The sequence below is a fragment of the Diabrotica virgifera genome, chromosome 6 (assembly GCF_917563875.1).
Source record: "Diabrotica virgifera virgifera chromosome 6, PGI_DIABVI_V3a".
Lineage (NCBI taxonomy): Eukaryota > Metazoa > Arthropoda > Insecta > Coleoptera > Chrysomelidae > Diabrotica > Diabrotica virgifera.
Genome location: NC_065448.1, coordinates 32,771,686 through 32,791,022, shown reverse-complemented (window position 1 = coordinate 32,791,022; position 19,337 = coordinate 32,771,686). Strand labels below are relative to the sequence as shown.

Sequence of the window (19,337 nt, the reverse complement as noted above, 5' to 3'; positions counted from 1 at the left end):
TTTTTTAATTGTTTAACATAGATTCTTCTTCTTTTTGATTTTGGTCTCGTTGCAAGGCGATTACTAGCACGATTTATAGGCAATCTTGATGTAGTCTGGCTCTAAGCCATATCAAAATTAGTCCAAGGCGCATCTCTGAGATGGACGTTGAGAGGTGACTCATATTTTTTTGCAGAAATTGCTTGGAATTAACTCATATAATAATAGTTGAGTTATCCCCCCACTAAGATAGGTCCGGAACATTGTTTAAATAATCAAAATATCGAAAAATGAAGGAGAAATTCGATTTTTTTCTTCGTTTTCTGATTATAACTTTCAAAGTGTTTACTTTCTAGAAAAGTTGTCCTAACATAAAAGTTGCGTAATTAAATTTCGTACAATATAAGTGTGGTTAAAATTTTTAACAATTGTCACCACTGTTGCAAAATATCAATTATTGCGGAAAAAACATAAATAAAACAAGTAGTCGCATTTTACGTATTTCACCAATTTATGCTACACTTAGGACCTTCATATTTTACACAAAAAAACTTTATGATATAGTTACACAACACAGTAAATTTGATTAAGATCGGTTCAAAATATTTTGCACAATAAATTTTGCAATCCAGCTTTCGCAAAAAAATTAATTTTTTCAAAATGTTGCAGTACTGAAAATAAAGCAGATAGCAAGTTGATATTTTTTTACGTATAGAAGAATACTGTACCTTTCATTTGCAATTTTCAAAATTAAAATCGAGTAACTACCATCCGCCTCAGAATTTTTTTTAAATAACCAATAATTTTTGGTGCTACGCGCAGGACAGCGGTGTTCGATTTACATAAGTTGATTTCCACCAAAATTTATTCCAATCTATACCTGTAATATATTATTTTCTTACTCTAGGCACATTTTGTTGTATTTTAATATTTTATTTCCACAAAAATCAATCTAAGTTGATTATTGGTTGTGAATTATTGTTTAAACAATTGCATATGTTTAAAAATAATAAACTTTTATTCTGTAATTTAAAATCTATCAACAAAGAAAGCTTATGCTAAAAAAGTGTTATTTCAAAGGACTGAGTATGTGTTTTTATTTTGCAATAAACAAATTTATTTATTTATATCGAAATGTACTAAAAATTAAAATTTATCAATCATTATCCAAGGGCATTGGAATGCCCAATACTATCCGCTGTCCTGGGCGTAGCAACCAAAAATTAATATTTATTTAAAAAAATCCTGAAGCCGTTAACCGATTTTAATTTTGCAAATCGCAAATGAAAGGTACAGTATTCTTCTATATGTGAAAAAAAAAATCAATGTGCTGTCTGCTTTATTTTCAATCCTTCAACATTTTGAAAAAAATGAATTTTTTTTTGCGAAAGCTGGATTTCAAAATTTATTTTGCAATATCTCTTGAACTGATCTTAATGAAATTCATAGTATTGGTTAACTATATCATATAGTTTTCCTGGGTAAAACATGAAGTTCGTAAGTGTAGCATAAATGGTTAAAAAACGTAAAATGCGAATACTTGTTTTTTCATGTTTTTTCGCAATTATTGCTATTTTGCAACAAGGGTGACAATTTTTAAAATATATAACTAATCTTATATTGTAGAAAATTTAATTCCTCAATTTTTATGTTACTGCAGCTTTTCTTGTAAATGAATACTTTTAAAGTTATAATCAAAAAACGAAGAAAAAAATCGAATTTTTCCTTCATTTTTTGACATTTTGATGATTTAAACAATGTTCCGGACCTTTTTGAATGGGAGGATAATTCAAATAATATTACATGAGCTATTTTCAAGCAATTTCTGCAAAAAAATATGAGTCACCTCTCAACGTCCAAATGTACAGTGGAACCTCGATAACTCGGATTAATCGGGACCGCGACCGATCCGGGTTATTGAAAATCCGGGCTAGCCGGAGAATATGGTAAAAGTTAATAAAATACGGTATATTACAGATAAACTCCGTTATAATTGCAATAACATGAAACATATATGCACACGTTAGCATTACCTAGACAAAAAAACACGCAAATACAAACACTATCTGAAGCACGATTAAAACGGAAGCGAACAATACAAGACTGTACTATACACAATACAGTCACAAGCGGAACGATATTATGATATTTAAGAACAATTTATACTAGGACCATTGTGTAAAAAATAATTTTTAAATAGTCTTTAAGTCTTTTTTAAACAATGCTAAAACAGTTTGAAATAAATAAAAAGGAATGGTTTGTTTCCGATAATCTGAAACAATCAACGTCGCTCTTCCGCCGCCGTGTGCCATGAGTCATTTTTACTATCGTATAGTTCAAATTACATAAATATACATTATTTCTCAGATATTATGTTACATACATTTTTATTGTTGAAATGTTTGTCTGATGAAAATTGGTCCGGGTTAGCCGGACTTTCGGGTTATCGGGAGCCGACTTATCGGGGTTGCACTGTACTAATATTTTTACAGATACGGCCTGGTCTAAATCGCTGACTATGTTAACTTGTAAAAAGCTTTTGAAGGTCAGGTTAAGTATGATTTAAATATGAAATAAATGAAAAATAGCAACATATAACACGAATACATATAAACAGTTGAGCAATGATTGAGCCTTGCAATTTGTAAGCTTATTTTGTTAATTGCAAGAAAACGCATTATTACCTTGACTGATCCTTCCATTACGGAACTTCGAATACCTATTGTATATAGAGAGTGATGTTTTGAAGTTCATGGAAATGAATTTTGTGTACATATATGTTATAGTCTAACCCGAATTTCAGGCAGTCCTAGGTTTGACTAGGCAATCCTCAGGTCGAAATACTGAACAATAAACATTATTTTTTCAAGAAATCAAATAAGAGAATGCAAAGAGAATTTTCTTAGTTTCGAAGATTTTCCAGACTTTAAGCTGTCTCTAAGAGAAATTAGTATAAAAGATTCTAAAGTTGGAGGACAAGAATTTATATAGAATGCTACTGCAATAAGAAATGCTCTTCAAAAATTATGTAAGTGTAAAAATGGTCTAACGTATTATGCAACTCTAAATGCCATAATACCTCAACATGTGAGAATAAACACTATTGTTTATTTTAATTACGATAATATAAAAATAATAAATATTAAAATTAAAAAATGACGTTTTATTAAACCTAATCTAACAAACTGCGGCATTTTAATAGCTGATCGGGGTTTGACTAGTCAAACCCCGATTTTATAAAATTAAATTTCGACCTTTGCTGAACAACTTAGTCTCTCCTAGGTTTGACTAGTCAAAGGCCGAAACTGTAATTTATTTCGGGCTTTGCAGTCAAACCTGAGGATTGCCTAACCAAACCTAGGAGTGCCTGAAATTCGGGCTTTGACTATAACATATTTATAAAAATTAGGAATCACATTAATCGAGCATTAAAAAAAAAGTTGTGGTTTAGATCCTCGAGATGACCACATTCACAAAAAAAATATCTTATATTCACTTTATACAGATGTTGTTTTTTTAAACAATGGCCGGGCGCATTCTAATGATGGTGGTAGTGTGTCTTCTATTTCTATATGGAAAATTTAAATACCAAAGTTTGGTGGGAAAAAGTCTTAAATTGTTTTGTATTGTGAGGTGTTCTTCTGGAATAAAAATTTCCATTTTTCTTGGTACTCTTTTGTAATTTTTTTTCTGATGACTGATAGGGCATCCCGGGTATCCAGTTGTACTTTCATTGGTACATTCAGGTCTCTTCTTATTTTGGCCAGTATGTCAGCCTTGGTGTTACCAAATATATTAGAGTGTCCAGGTATCCAAGAAAGGAGAATTTTGGTGCCATTCTCATGGGCTGAATATATAAATTTCTTTGTTTTTAGAGCCCATCTATCGGCTGAAGCTTTGCATTGCATTGAGCGAATCAGAAAATATTATGGCTTTCTTAAGATGTTTTGTAGTTGCTATTTCCACCGGTTGATGTATTGCTATTGTCTGTGCTTTGCTTATGCTTAGAGCTCCAGGAAGTTTTGAGAAGGAATTCTATTTACTACTCGGGATGCATATCCCAAAACCAACCCTTTCTTTGTTTTTTTGAGGCATCAGTATATAAATGTAAAGGTTAATTTCCATATTGTTTAGTAGTCATAAGGAATTTTTCTTTAATCATCGGGTCATTCTTTTTGATATTACAATTTAGAATTGGAAGTGTATTCATTGGTGTTTTATAGTCTAATTCATAGCATGGAAATTTGTGCGTTTGTATATTTTTTTAAAATATAGAAAAAAATATTCTAATGCCGAAACCAAGTATGGTACATTATATCTTGTATAAAAATTAGGTTTGTTTATGAGTCTTTTTGTATTTTATTTTTGTTTTATTTATTTAATCAGTTAAGCCCATTCGTACCTTTCGGTGTTGGGCTTTATGAGTCTTTTACGTATTTTAATTATTACGAGTAAGATTATTAGTAAATTATTCTCATTTTGTTACACCACTGTCAAAATATTAATTTCTTCTTATTTTTATGTTACACAGTCTTATGATTTGTGAGGTGTTTTGACAGTGACAATTAATTAATTTCGATTGCTAAAATATTTTTTGTTACCTGTTCAGTTTTCTTTTAAACTATAATAAATATAAGCTTTAAATGTTATTTCTTTTTTACAGGTAGAGGAAAGTCGCCAATTATGGAATACCATTTTGTTTTGGGGATATAAAATATCATCTTTATAGAAATGAAAACAATTTATTATTATGAGACATCAGTCATACATTTTTATGTAGTAATTAAAAGCCTTCTATTAAATATCTTAATTAACAAAAAAAAAATCGAACAAAAAAACAAAAATCCCAAATGAGTAACCAAATACGGAATAGGTACCCATATATGGACTATAGGCATAAACCAACATATAAGTAACAAAATAGGCATAAAACATCTGAGATCAAATAAATTTAAATAAGAAAATTGTAAAAAATGAAAGAAGTAGCTTAATTCACTTGCAGACATCACAGATCCATGTATGAAACTTTGGACCAGCACAATCGTAAAATCATTAATCCACTATTCCATAATTAGGCACCAACGATTGTCCATATTTGGATTTCTACATTAGTTCAAACTAGTATCAACATTTTTTCAAGTCATAATGTTTTAATTGCAGGTCATAAAATATCAAAATTAAGGTACTATTGATATACGCAATAGCATAACAAGTCTGTATTCATGCATAATAACCAATAATACTCGTTGAATATATTTACCTTTGAAATTTTCTGCGAGACGATAAAACAAAACGCGCCTGTCAGACACGTATCGTTCGCGCATGTGACACAGAGGTGTGAATGCGATAATAAAGAGAGCGACTGAAATAGAGGATGGTCTTGTAGTGCGCTTCCAACTTATATTTTCGCAGAAATCAATATTAGGGCACTATTCCATATTTGGTTACTTTCCTCTAATGTATTTCTAAATCATTAATATTGCATATGAAATTAATTATAAAGTTATGTTTTACAGAGAGAAACGCAATTAAATTTTATTTGTCAAAAGTTTATTGAATAAAAACATTATTACAAAACAACATTTGTTCTAATAGAAATATAATAATTTTTAATTATAAAATGGCAAAACTGAGATTTAAATTTACCGTTAAATCATTGCTAGTCCTGTCGCCAGGGGGGTACAACGGCCTTCTTAATTCAGATGGACTTACCTAAGTTTTTTTTATGTATTTTGACCCGTAGAACACGAATTTTTTGGGTAACAGTTGATCCGGATGTCGATAAGATTGTTATAAACAAAGAAGTTGAGGAATTACATAACAGCGATTTCTCGCAAAACAAAACATTTTTTTTGTATTTTTTGGGTCATTCTAACCAAAAAATGTTCCTACAAGTTTTTTCGTAGGATGCATAGTTTTCGAGATAAACGCGGTTGAACTTTCAAAAAATGGAAAAATTGCAATTTTTGAACCCGAATAACGTTTAAATAAAAAATAAAATAGCAATTCTGCTTACCGCCTTTAAAAGTTTAAGTCAAATTATATCTGTTTTGAGTATTTGCATTGCTAAAAATTTATTTTTTTATTGTTAAAAAAAGCTATAAACACATACTGTTTCCCGTGCCTAATACATGCGTTTTAATGCATGCTACTTAGAAATAGCCCCGCTTGCACTGTTACCTCCTCTACTATATATACTATATATACTATATATACGTACTCGTTCGATTTTAAATGAGAAATCATTGAAACATCACTCAAGCACTAGGTGTTTATAGCTTTGTTTTAAAAATAAAATAATACATTTTTGGCAATACAAATAATTAAAACCGATATAATTTGACTAGAACTTTCAAATGCGGTAAGCAGAATTGCTATTTTATTTTTCAATCAAAAGTTTTTCGGGTTCAAAAATTCCAATTTTTCGATTTTTTGAAAGTTCAACCGCGTATATCTCGAAAACTATGCATCCTACGAAAAAATTTGTAGGAACATTTTTCGGTTAAAATGGACCAAAAAATACAAAAAAATGTTTTGTTTTGCGAGAAATCGCTGTTATGTGATTCCTCAACTTCTTGGTTTATAACAATCTTATCGACATCCGGATCAACTGTTACCCAAAGAATTCGTGTTCTACAGGTCAAAATACATAAAAAAAACTTGGGTAAGTCCATCTGAATACAGGAGGCCGTTGTACTCCCCCTGGCGACAGGACTATGCAGACTGATATGTATTTTTTGATTTTTTTTCAGTTTTAAATGTTTTAACTCGAAAACGATTAACTTTAGAGAAAAATTACAAAAGGACTTTTTTCTTCCCAATCATCCAAGGAACCTAAAATAATGTCTACACGGGTCGAAAAAATTGATTTTTATAATTTGTTTAAATTTTTTTTAGTAAATGTAGGAATATCTTCGATATTTTGGCATTTAGGTATAGGTAGTGAATATAACATAAAAAATAATCAGTATTTCTTAAGGACTTCAAAAAATATACAACGTGTTCCATTTGAAATAAGAAAGTTCATTAAGTTTCCAGAAAAACGGAAGATTTGACAATAATGTTATTATCACTAGAATATCGGCCGTATTAGAATACCTAAACCCACCAAAATCTACAAAAATCGTTCTAGCGGTTTCCGAGAAATTACAGTGTTGCTAGACTTTTTCGCTACCCTGTATAAGAAACATAAATCATCTGCCAATTCCATATTTTTTTGTCTTTTCCAGAATTTGTCACAATTTTGCCTTTTTCATATGGCACTTATTATGCAAAGTCCCAACAAAGTATTCTATTTGCCCAACTACCATCATCATCATCTAGCCTTTTGTGATTAAAGTTGGACATAGGCCTGTTGATAGACAGACACACAAAATACTGACCAACAAAATTATCAGAAAAGATTCCTCGATGAAATGTCCTATATTCTCAAAGATTCAACAGCCCTAAATAATAGAACTTTATCACTCTCTCATCATACACAATAAATAAGAATCACTTATGTAAAATGTACCTAGAGAATTTCAAGTACCTATGATTATCTGCTTCATTGACTACCAAAAAGGCATTTGATTGTGTTAGCTGGATAACTCTGTGGCCCATTTTAATAGAAATGGGCACACCAGTGCACCTGGTGATACTTATTAAAAATCTGTACTAGTCTAATATAGCAACAGTACGACTAGATCAGAAGTTCTCAAACCAATCCAAGACCGAGAGAGGTGTTAGACAAGGATGCGTGTTGCCACCTGACTTATTCAACATTTATGGCGAACATGTCATGAGGATGTCTTTATAAGGATGGGCCGGTGGAGTAACAGTAGCTGGTAGGAAAATCTCCAATTTAAGATTTGCTGATGACACTACACTTATAGCAGCAAATGAGCAAGAAATGTTTGATCTCCCGAGGAGAGTTGAGAACGAAAGCAATAAAGTTGGTCTGAAAGTCAATAAGGCTAAGAAAAATTATGGGAGTCGACAGATTCGATACTATTCAACTGAGTAACACGTTACAGGAGTACCAGATAGTAAACACCTTGGTCTATCTGGGGTCTAGTATAACTAACGATAACTGTGAAGTAGAAGTTCTGAGACGTATTGGTATGGCAAAAAATGCGATGAGTCGCCTAACTAAAGTTTGGAAAGACAAATCTATCTCACAAAATATAAAGATGAGACTGGTGAATGCCCTTGTATTCTCAATATTTCAATATGGAGCAGAGACTTGGACTATACGCTCACGCAAGCGCCAAAAAATTGATGCCTTTAAGCTGTGGTGCTGAAGAAGAAAGCGCCTCATACCTTGGACAGCTCATAGGACAAACGATTGCATTCTATACCAGCTCGAAATTAAAAAAAAGGCTGTCCACAATATGTCTATAACAAATTCTGCATTTCTTCGGTCACGTGGTTCACAGAGGTGACGATAGTTTGGAGAGATTAATTGTTTCTGGAAACGTTTCGGAGAAAAGATCAAGAGGACCAACTAGAAACTAGATGGTCTGACCAAATTAAGAATTCAGCTGGAAACTCATTCTGCCAAGCTCTTAGAGCAGCTTAAGATAGAGACCAATGAAAACAAATTGTTAGGAATATTGCAAGAAATCCAGATTTAGCCATACGGCTCACACTCCCTCTAAGGGGAAAATTGACTCATCCCAGATACTTACGGAATCAAAAGGATTGAGCTCTGGTGGGACTCTTTCCGTGTTATCGATCCCTAGGTGACTTGGTATGCAGGTGTATCTCCCAAAAATTTTCGTACACATCTGGCCGTTGCGAGTAGTGCTCCACTGTTTGGTCTGTGAGCACAGTGCGGTCCCAGTATAGCTTGTAGTTGCCATCCTCAAGCATACTCTCAGGGACGTATTGATAATATGGGAGATGGTCGGTTTGGAGAAGTCCCAGCTTGATAGCTATCTCCTGATGAAGGATTTTTCCCACTGCGCCATGCCGTTCCTTGTACTCAGTTGCAGCAAATGCCTGGCAGCCCCCTGTAAGATGTTGGATGGTTTCTTGGGCTTGACATCCATATCGGCATCTGTCGTTTTGAACATGAGGGTCTTTGATGACATATTTCAGGTAATTTCTGGTTGGTATAACCTGATCCTGAATGGCCAGTAATGAACCCTCCGTTTCAGGGAACATCTTTCCTGATGTCAACCAGTAGTTCGACGCTATATTGTCGACATAATCTTGGCTGACCTCATTGGGATGTCGCCCGTGCAGAGGTTTACCCATCCAGGCGCGCACTTTTTCGTCCTTAGTAAGGTGGTTTATGCGCAGTTCTGCTTCCCTCAGTTTTATCGGTGTTGTGTCATCTACTGCGCAGATAGCGCGATGTAAAGTAGATGTTTCAGCCTGCATCTGAAAATAAGATCTTAAATTAGCAATTTTTTTGTCTAATTGCTCACCTATATCCATAAGTCCTCTTCCTCCTAAATTCCGTGGTAATGTCGTTCTTTCTACTGCACTTTTTGGATGGTGTTTTTGTGCCTTTGTGAGGTGCGTTCTTACTTTCCGCTGAATATTTTCTATGTCCGTTTTTGTCCGCTTAACAATGCCAAATGAATAGCTAAGCGCGGAACATGCGTAGGTGTTTAGTGCCTTAAACAAATTTCTACTATTAAGGTGTGAGCGAAGCAGCTGTTTTACCCTTCGTATAAACTCAGTAGTTATCTCTGTTTTCATTTGTTTATGGTCAAATCTTCGCGCTTGCTTTACTCCAAGATATTTATACATATCGTTTTCACCCATGGCCACGATGTTCTGGCCATTTTGCATATCGAATCCTCCAGGCTGTACTTTTCCTCTGACTATATTTAAGATACGGCACTTGTCTAGTCCGAAGTGCATGCTAATATCATTAGAAAAAGCAAGAAATTATTATTATTATTATTATTATTATTGATCCTCAGTAATGGGAAAACGACAAGAGAGAGATCTAAAATGTGAATAAAAATTAAATTTGCTAAAAGAAAACAATTTCAAAGTCTTATTAAATTTATTGTGTATAATATTTAACTACATGTTATTTTAGGGAACAGCTATCATTTTGGAATTTACTACAACTTCTTGTTGTAGGATTGTAGAATTGATTATTAGTGCAGCTGTAGACTACACCATTACCATTATTGCACATTATGTATTGGGAACAGTTATAAGGGTTGTTGTTAATAAATATTTCATCGGGACGCTCCCTGCAAATATTTAGAGGATCCTAAAAAATAATAAAAAGTATAACATGAGCAATATTTTTTTAATTTGATTGAAAAAAATAATTATAGATGAAAAATTTTTATTGAAAATCATTTATGAAAGGTATATCATTTTATTAAAATCCCTTCAAGATCGACATCACATGACAAAACGTTTCCGATATAAAAATATCATCATCAGTGCTAGTACAGTTTAATCACATGCTGATCCACCAAAAATACTTGAGTATAAACCCTTCAAATTTTATGAAATTATATTAAATTTACATTAATCATTAGTGTAATTCCAAACGATGTATGGATGAAATTGTTACAACTATGGCCTCTTATAGGCATCGCATGAATCTAAACTTCGATAGCCAAGTACTAAGGATAAAATAACTATTATATATCTACAAATATCCTTTTGACAATAGTAAAGTATCCTAATCTATATTATCCAAAATTATAGTGAAAGATATATAAAAACAATAGAAAGAATATACTTATAAAAAAGTACCCAAACATAAAAAATTTAAAAAACAATACAGTACTAATATAACAAAGAAAACAACTACATAATTATTATTTATTTTTGTAGAATTAGAATAAAAACATGACCATATAACTTGACAATGATTACGAATGGATATTGACATCAAAGACAATAATCCCCAAACACAACAAACAAACCTACAAAATTATCACATTTTCAAAAGATTTGGAAGAAATATTTATTGGATTTTTTTTTGTAATTTTGCATTATGTAGAATATTCAGTATTACCTTTTCGGACTCTGTAGTTATCTTCTCTGGTACTTCAGTTGTCTCTGTGACCTTTTCTTCTGGTATATCCGTATCATTGGTTTCACTGGAATCTTTCGGGGATTCTGTACTACTAGGATCATTGGACACAGCCTCTTCGGCTGTAGTTGGTTTTTGTGGTGACTCAGTGGCTGTGGCTTTTTCTTCAGTTTCATGCTCCTGAGACTCAGTCACTGTAGATGATTCATTCAGATCAGTTGAATCTTCTGCTGCTTCACTACTCGCTAACGATCCTTCAGTACTCACTACTGGTTCTTCAGTGCTCACTACTGGTTCTTCAGTACTAGCTGCTGGTTCTTCAGTGTCCGTAGATCGATTATCTGATCCCTCTGTACTATTAGGAGCCTTGGATGAGGGCTCTTCAGATTCTTCGGAGATATCTGTTGAAGGTTCTGGTGCTGCAGTATCAGTTACTGGTTCATCAGTATCAGGCTTCTCGGAATCAGTTGCTAGCGGTTCTTCAGTCAGATCAGTTGAAACTTCTGGTGCTTTACTGGTCGTTGATGATTGTTCAGGACTCACTGCTGGGTCTTCAGTACTCACTTCTGGTTCTTCAGTGCTCACTACTGGTTCTTCAGTACTAGCTGCTGGTTCGTCAGTACTGACTGCTGGTTGTTCAGTATCAGCAGATTGATTATCTGATCCCTCTGTACTATTCAGCGTATTGGATGAAGGCTCTTCAGATTCTTCAGAAATATTTGTTGAATGTTCTGGTGCTGGAGTATCAGTTACCGGTTTATCAGTTTCACGCTCGGAATCAGTCGCTACCGGTTCTTCAGTCAGATCAGTTGAAACTTCTGGTGCTTTACTAGTCGTTGATGATTGTTCAGGACTCACTGCTGGGACTTCAGTGCTCACTACTGGTTCTTCAGTACTTGCTGCTGGTTCCTCAGTGTCCGTAGATTGATTATCTGATCCCTCTGTACTATTAGGTGTCTTGGATGAAGGCTCTTCAGATTCTTCGGAAATATATGTTGAAGTTTCTGGTGCTGCAGTATCAGTTACTGGTTCATCAGTATCAGGCTTCTCGGAATCAGTCGCTACCGGTGCTTCAGTCAGATCAGTTGAATCTTCTGGTGCTTTACTACTTGTTGATGATTGTTCAGGACTCACTGCTGGCGCTTCAGTACTTGCAGCTGGTTCTTCACTACTCACTACTGGTTCTTCAGTAGAGGCTGCTGGTTCTTCAGTAATGGTTGCTGGTTCTTCAGTACTTTCTGCTGGTTCTTCAGTATTAGTAGATTGATTTTCAGATTCCTCTGTACTATTAGGAATATTGGATGAAGGCTCTTCAGATTCTTCGGAAATATTGGTTGAAGATTCTGGTGCTAAAGTATCAGTTACCGGTTCATCAGTTTCAGGCTCGGAATCAGTCGCTATCGGTTCTTCAGTGAGATCAGTTGAAACTTCTGGTGCTTTACTACTCGTTGATGATTGTTCAGGACTCACTGCTGGTTCTTTAGTACTAGCAGCTGGTTCTTCACTACTCACGACTGGTTCTTCAGTACTGGCTGCTGGTTGTTCAGTAGTCACTGCTAGTTCTTCGGTACTCACTACTGGTTCTTCAGTACTGGGTGCTGGTTTTTCAGTATCAGTAGATTGATTATCTGGTCCTTCTGTACTACTAGGAGTCTTCGATGAAGGCTCTTCAGATTCTTCAGAAATATTTGTTGAAGGTACTGGTGCTGGAGTATCTGTTACCGGTTCATCAGTTTCAGGCTTGGAATCAGTTGTTACCGGTTCTTCAGTAAGATCAGTTGAAACTTCTGTTGCTTTACTACTTGTTGATGATTGTTCAGGACTCACTGCTTGTTCTTCAGTACTGGCAGCTGGTTCTTCACTACTCACTTGTGGTCCTACAGTACTGGCTGCTGGTTCTTCACTACTCACTACTGGTTCTTCAGTACTGGCTGCTGGTTGTTCAGTACTCACTGCTAGTTCTTCGGTACTCACTACTGGTTCTTCAGTACTGGGTGCTGGTTTTTCAGTATCAGTAGATTGATTATCTGGTCCTTCTGTACTATTAGGAGTCTTCGATGAAGGCTCTTCAGATTCTTCAGAAATATTTGTTGAAGGTTCTGGTGCTGGAGTATCTGTTACCGGTTCATCAGTTTCAGGCTCGGAATCAGTCGCTACCGGTTCTTCAGTGAGATCAGTTGAAACTTCTGGTGCTTTACTACTTGTTGATGATTGTTCAGGACTCACTGCTGGTTCTTCAGTACTGGCAGCTGGTTCTTCACTATTCACTTGTGGTCCTTCGGTACTGGCTGCTGGTTCTTCAGCACTGGCTGCTGGTTTTTCAGTACTTTCTGCTGGTTCTTCAGTATCAGTAGATTGATTTTCAGATCGATCTGTACTATTAGGGATATTAGATACAGGCTCTTCAGTTTCTTCAGAATCAGTTGTTGGGTTTTCTGGTCCTTGAGTATCAGTTACTGGCTCTTCAGTTTCAGGTTTTTGAGAAACAATTTCTGTAGATATTTCAGCATTATTTGTTTCTGCAGATGCAATTGTAGTGTCTGCAGTAGTACTTTCTTCTTCTATTATATTAGAAGTACTTGGTGGTTTTATTGTTGTTGAAATTCTTGTTGGTTCTTCTGAAAAACTTGTAGACATCTCTGGATTTAGTGTAATTTCTGTAGTCTTTTTTTCACATAAACCTGGTCGAGGCCAATTGCAAACCGAAATTTCGGGATCAAATACAGTACCTGGAGCGCAGTTCATCTCTTGGGCGCCATAGGGTGCGCATTGATAAAACTTGGTACAATCAGTTGCATGTTCAAAGTAGGAACCCAATGGACAGTATGTTGCTAAAAGATATATACGTATGTATTTACAAATATAAGTTAGATTTAAAAATAAATTAATGAAAAATCCCTTATAAAAGGTATAAAAGATGGCTACATAAAGATAAAAGATGATATATTTAAGGGCTACATCTCAGAATGTATTCGATATTTAAAATAGCATCAATAACTGCTTAACAGCTGAACCACAAAAAAATACCATGGTATGAACCTTTAAAATGATGGACAAAATTAACATAGTTGCTTAAAATTCCAACAGTGGATAAAACTTATACAGATTAGGCCCTTTATAAAGGTAAAGATTTATAGAGATAAAGTCAAAGGAAAGCGGGGACTTGGTAGAAGTAGAATATCATGGCTGCGAAATTTGAGAACATAGTTTAAGAAAACATCAATGGAACTGTTTCGAGCCGCAGCGAGCAAGGTTATGATTGCCAATATGATTTTCAACATCCGAAACGGATATGAACCAGAAGAAGAAGCAGTCTGATAAATGATAATTTATCTGGATTACTGAAGATCTAAATTCGAAATCAGAAATTAGATGAAGAATAGGGCAATCAAGAGCAGTGTTTGTGAAGATGACTCTTTGAAGATGAAGAAACCAAAGACTCAATCTGCAAATCCGATACCGGATGGCAAAATGTTATAATATATCCACTCCATTCTTCATTATGATGCCGGAGCTTGGATTGTTAATGGTAACTTAATGAGAAAGATGAAAGCTTTTGAGATGTGGCTTTTTAGGAGAATTTTAAAAATACCATGGCCGATCATATTACGAACGAAATGGTGTTGTACAGAATGGAGAGAGAGACAGAGAAATTTTGGGGCAAATACTTAGAAATGATAACTGCGAGTTGTTACAGCTGATTAAGAATGGTGAAATCGAATGAAAAAGGAGTCCTAGTAGACTACAAATTTAATATCTAGGCTGAAAAATATTTGCGACTAGACTAGGTTAAACACACAGGCGCTTGTGAGAAAAGCAGAAAATATAGACGAATTTGCAATGGTTATAACATAACCAACCTTCATTAGTAGAGTCAGCATAGAAAGAATAATGATAATTTGTCATCTAAACCTATTGACTTATTTAGTCTTGGAAAGAGAGACGGAATATTCTGAATGTTTGAAATATCAAATTTGATGTTTACTCCACAAGATGAAGCAGAAGAAAATAGAATAGCTTTAAAAATTTCACTTCTTCTTCACTTTTTAAACCGAACAGACTATGTTTTAGTTAGATAAATATACAGAAACATCATTATATAAGCAAAAGCATATCACCGGTGCCAATACAAGATAATTTTAAAATCCGATAGTGACCAACATTACACTCAAAGAAACTCAAAATTAAAATAATAAACCTAAGAACAAAAGATTCATAAGCCGATATAGTCCAAGTAATGAAGCTTAAAATAGGACAAAACCTCGCAATTTTTACAGAATGGAGCGATTTGCTTGAAAATTTGAGAATACGTAGTGGATAATCCAAGTATCAAAATCTATATGTTGCCGAAAGGCGCTTTTACTATGGGGGTGGTTGCCACCCCATCCCGGGGGTGGAAATTTTTTATTATATTTTGACCGCAAAGGTTGGTAAAAACGTTCATTCTAAGGAAAAAACGTTCTATAATTTTTTTTTGATAAAATTAACAGTTTTCGATTTATTGGCTATCGAAAAGTGTTAGTTTTTTATCGAAAAAAACAATGTTTTTAATCAGTTTTCTGCTAATAACTCCAAAAGTTTTCGTTTTATCAAAACAACTTTACTTAACAAAAATGTAGCTTTTGAAAAAATAAACAAATCCGTTTTTATTAATTTTCTGTAAGACCAATAGTAATCGAGCTATACTTTATTATATGTTAGCTCTTCGTCAAATGCTAAATATTGTAGTTTCAAAGTCAAAAGACGGGGAAACTATGCATTTTCGAGGATAACTTGTTCAAACTAATTTAAAGTATTTAAAAATATCTATCTCCAGAAATAAAAAAGTCTCTAGCACCAAAATTAAGTGACTTATAATGAAAAGAATGCCAGTCCCTATTTTTTTTCAGCGAAAAAGTTATCGGAAGCAACCCCCTAATCACCACCCTGATTAAAATTAATCATTGACCTTATTTGGTCTTCTTTACTTATGTATTATTAATAGGTTTTAGAAATTTGACCGGCTTAAAATAATTAGTTTTAAAAAAAATGGAGTTAAAAGCGAATAACAAATTTTTGTAGTTTGGAAAAAAATGGCCTTTTCTTCAGAATAGAAAGATTAGCATCAGAGACATGAAAAAATGTTTAAATATGAAATTGTAGCTTATTTAATTTCCAAAAAACTGGTTTGCATAAATTTTTTCAACGGCAAAAATTAAGTGAGCTATTGACAGTTAAACCTTGTAATAACATGCAAAAACCACCTTTACCAACCCTTTCAAAGTCACATCTTTTTGCGACTGAGGATTTTAGAAAAATTTAATATCAATAAACTTGTAGATCTTGCAAAAACCTACAAAATTCTTTTTCACCAAACTTTCTAAGATAAAAAATAAAAAAGTTATGAAACAAACAAATGAAATAGAGAATGCGGAAAAATCCCCTTACGAATAATTCACACATCCACTACTTCGGGCTGGGAAAAATTTTTTGAATAGAATCAAAGATCCAAACACCAGTTCTTAGAAATGTGTTTTGCCCTCTTCAACCTCTCTGGGCTCATCAGTGAAGATGAGAGGTTGAATATCTTCAGACACATTCCAATCAAAAAACAACATTCGAGACATAGACATAGCAGGAGCGTAAATCTACGCCCAATCTGACAGTCGTCCAAAAATATATATCCAAAAATAAATACGACTGGTCGTCCAAACCAGTAACTTTGGATCTTTTGATCACTGAGTATGTTTCAAAGATCTACATCTTTTGTTTTTAAAAAAGTTATGGCTAAAAAATCAATTTTTTTTTGAAAAAAAAAGGAGACATCCAATTCGAAACAGAATAATGCAAGTTAGCGGTATTTTTAGCCATTAGCCTTATTCATTATTTTTTATTTATGTATTATTAATAGATTCTAGAAGTTTGACTGGCTAAGAATGATTAGTTTTAAAAAACTGGAGTTAAAAGGGAATCACGAATTTTTGTAGTTTGGTAAAAAATGCCATTTTCTTCAGAATAAAAAGATTAGCATCAGAGATACGAAAAAAATATTTAAATACGAAATTGTAGGTTATTTAATTCCCAAAGACTTGGGTTGAAAAAAATTTTCTACTGCAAAAATTGAGTGAATCCTAAACGAGTATATCGAAAAACATTGATTTTTTCGATATATTCTGTAAAACTAACACTTTCGATAGCGAATAAATTGAAAACTATTAATTTTACCAAAAAAATTTATGAAACATTTTTTGCTTAGACTGAACGTTTTTATCAACTTTTGTCAAAATTTAATAAAAAATTTCCACCCCCGAGATGGGGTGGCAACCACCCATATGTTAAAAGCGTCTTTCGGTATCATATATATTTTGATCCTTGGACTATCCACTATTTACTCTCGAATTTTCAAACAAATCGATCCATTGTGTAAAAATTGCGAGGTGAAAAGCTTCGGTTCCTGGACTAATACTAGAAAATTAAGGGGTTCACTCATAAAACAACGGCTGACAAATAAAATCAATAGTCGATTAATGAATGTCCACATGTTTGTCCACAAGGATGAAAATACTGGTGGAAAGAGAAGGAAGACTTGTAAACATAGCACGAGACAGATCACCAAACGGCCGAAGGAGTGTAGGAAGGCCAAGCAGGAAGAAGAAGATTAATGAATGTGAAAGAATAAATTCTCCAAAATATATCTCAACATGTTAACTGGTTCTTAATGAAGACAGAAATAAAGAAAAGTCAAAAAGAAGCCCTGACACCAACAAACAAAAACAATGACGGAGGAAAGGTTTGATGGAAGAAAGACGTCAACTCAAAAACATAGGTAACCAGACGTATAGAAAAGTGGATAAATAAATAAAACAGAATTATACGTGCAAAATAAAGAATAGTTAAAAGAGCAATGTAAAGATAAACGGAATAGAAGGCATCGACCATAGTCAGATGGATTCAGGACTGGGGATCCAGAGAGTCGTAGTTTGCTTCTAATGTGTAGCCTAAAGATGCATAGATACACATTTGTTACATTAATTTTGAGAGAGCATTCGACAAAGTACTAAGCGAATTATTAGTCCAAAGGTAAAAAGTACAGACACAGGAGATTTAAATAGAAAACAAGAAATGTAATATAAGCTATCAAACAAGTCTCACAACTATATAACTATTTTATAATATGTATTTTATTACTTACGTTTTGAATGAGCATGGAAAAACAAGGCAAAAAGCAAAAATATCTGCAACATTTTGTTATTATGTTTTTGAATTGCCTTTGTGAACAACTATAAAATAGATATCTTTTATATACACTAATTTTATTATTTTTTCTTATCTTGCCTTGCCGGATTATAGTTTTAATTTTTCGTAGATGAAGATTTATAAGTATTTTGTATTAATTTTCCTAGGAACATGAATTGGATTATTGTAATTCAAAATAAATTTAATCATGATTTATAACACATTTTTATGAACGAGGGAGTAGGAAAATTTGAAACTACGCATAATCACCAAAAATAACTACATTTAGCTTGGAAATAAAATATTAAATACACAAGGGCCCAATAACTATTTAACAACAAAAATAAAATTGCCAAAAAGGCAATAAGAGATACGAAACATAAAGAGATTAAAATAAAAATAGACGGTTTCGTTTTGAATCAATTTGAGTCTCTTGCCATCGTCTGATAAGTGTTTCTGGGTTTACCCGCTATCAAAGAGGCTTTGCAAGAAGACTAAATTGAACCAAAATGAACTTATGTTAAATTACTTTGATTTAATTAGAAACAAAATAATTGATTTTGTTCTTCTTCTTCTTCTTCTTCTTATACTTGTGGTAGATGTTGATGTTGTATACTTGTTGAGAGGTTGAAGTATTTCTTGAGAGGTAGACTGCCATCTATCTCTCCATCTTTTTGGTGGTCTCTCCGGTGGACGCTTGTCTGCTGGTTTTCCTTCTAGCGCATTTCTTTGTAGTCTGTACTCCTCCATTCTTTTTACATGACTGAACCATTCTCTTCGTCTTTGCCTGCTCCATCTGACTACATCTCGCACGCCACATTGTTCCCTGATGATGTTGTTTCCTATTCTATCTCTTCTTGTCTTCCCTGCTATTGCCTTAGTGTCTTCATTTTGTCTGTTCGTAGCATGCTTTTCGTTTTATTGGTGTCTTCTCTTGATTCAATGCGATAGGTCAGTGGTTCCCAACCTTTTATGTCTGGCGACCCACGTTCTGATGTTTTTCCATATTCGCGACCCATCCCTCACACATGATGATATATTATGTACCTTATTCAGCTACTGTAAGAGTCCCGCCGCGACCCACCTGAAATCCGCCAGCGACCCACTAGTGGGTCGCGACCCACCGGTTGGGAAACGCTGCGAT

At 33.9% G+C, this 19,337-nt stretch overlaps 1 protein-coding gene across 2 annotated transcripts; it reads right to left on the bottom strand.

Moving 5' to 3' along the window:
• Positions 1-9,963: 9,963 nt before the first annotated feature.
• LOC114338772 (cell surface glycoprotein 1) lies at positions 9,964-18,300 on the bottom strand. 2 transcript variants are annotated; one of them, XM_050653953.1, is made up of 4 exons: positions 18,150-18,300; positions 12,154-13,809; positions 10,961-12,099; positions 9,964-10,198 (listed from the first exon to the last, which is right to left on the bottom strand). In XM_050653953.1, exons 1-4 carry the CDS (start codon positions 18,199-18,201, stop codon positions 10,010-10,012), a joined length of 3,036 nt encoding a protein of 1,011 aa, XP_050509910.1. In that variant the 5' UTR covers positions 18,202-18,300; the 3' UTR covers positions 9,964-10,009. The 2 variants fall into 2 exon arrangements, with proteins under 2 accessions (XP_050509910.1, XP_028145188.2); XM_028289387.2 differs by having other exon boundaries at positions 10,961-13,809.
• Between the last annotated feature and the right edge of the window lie 1,037 nt (positions 18,301-19,337).

Excerpts from the sequence above, each read along its gene's own strand:
- LOC114338772 (XM_028289387.2), bottom strand. The coding sequence starts at position 18,201 with ATGTTGCAGATATTTTTGCTTTTTGCCTTGTTTTTCCATGCTCATTCA. Across the intron at positions 13,810-18,149 it reads TTTCCATGCTCATTCAAAAC|CAACATACTGTCCATTGGGT; the intron begins GTAAGTAATAAA and ends TATATCTTTTAG. Across the intron at positions 10,199-10,960 it reads TAACTACAGAGTCCGAAAAG|GATCCTCTAAATATTTGCAG; the intron begins GTAATACTGAAT and ends ATTATTTTTTAG.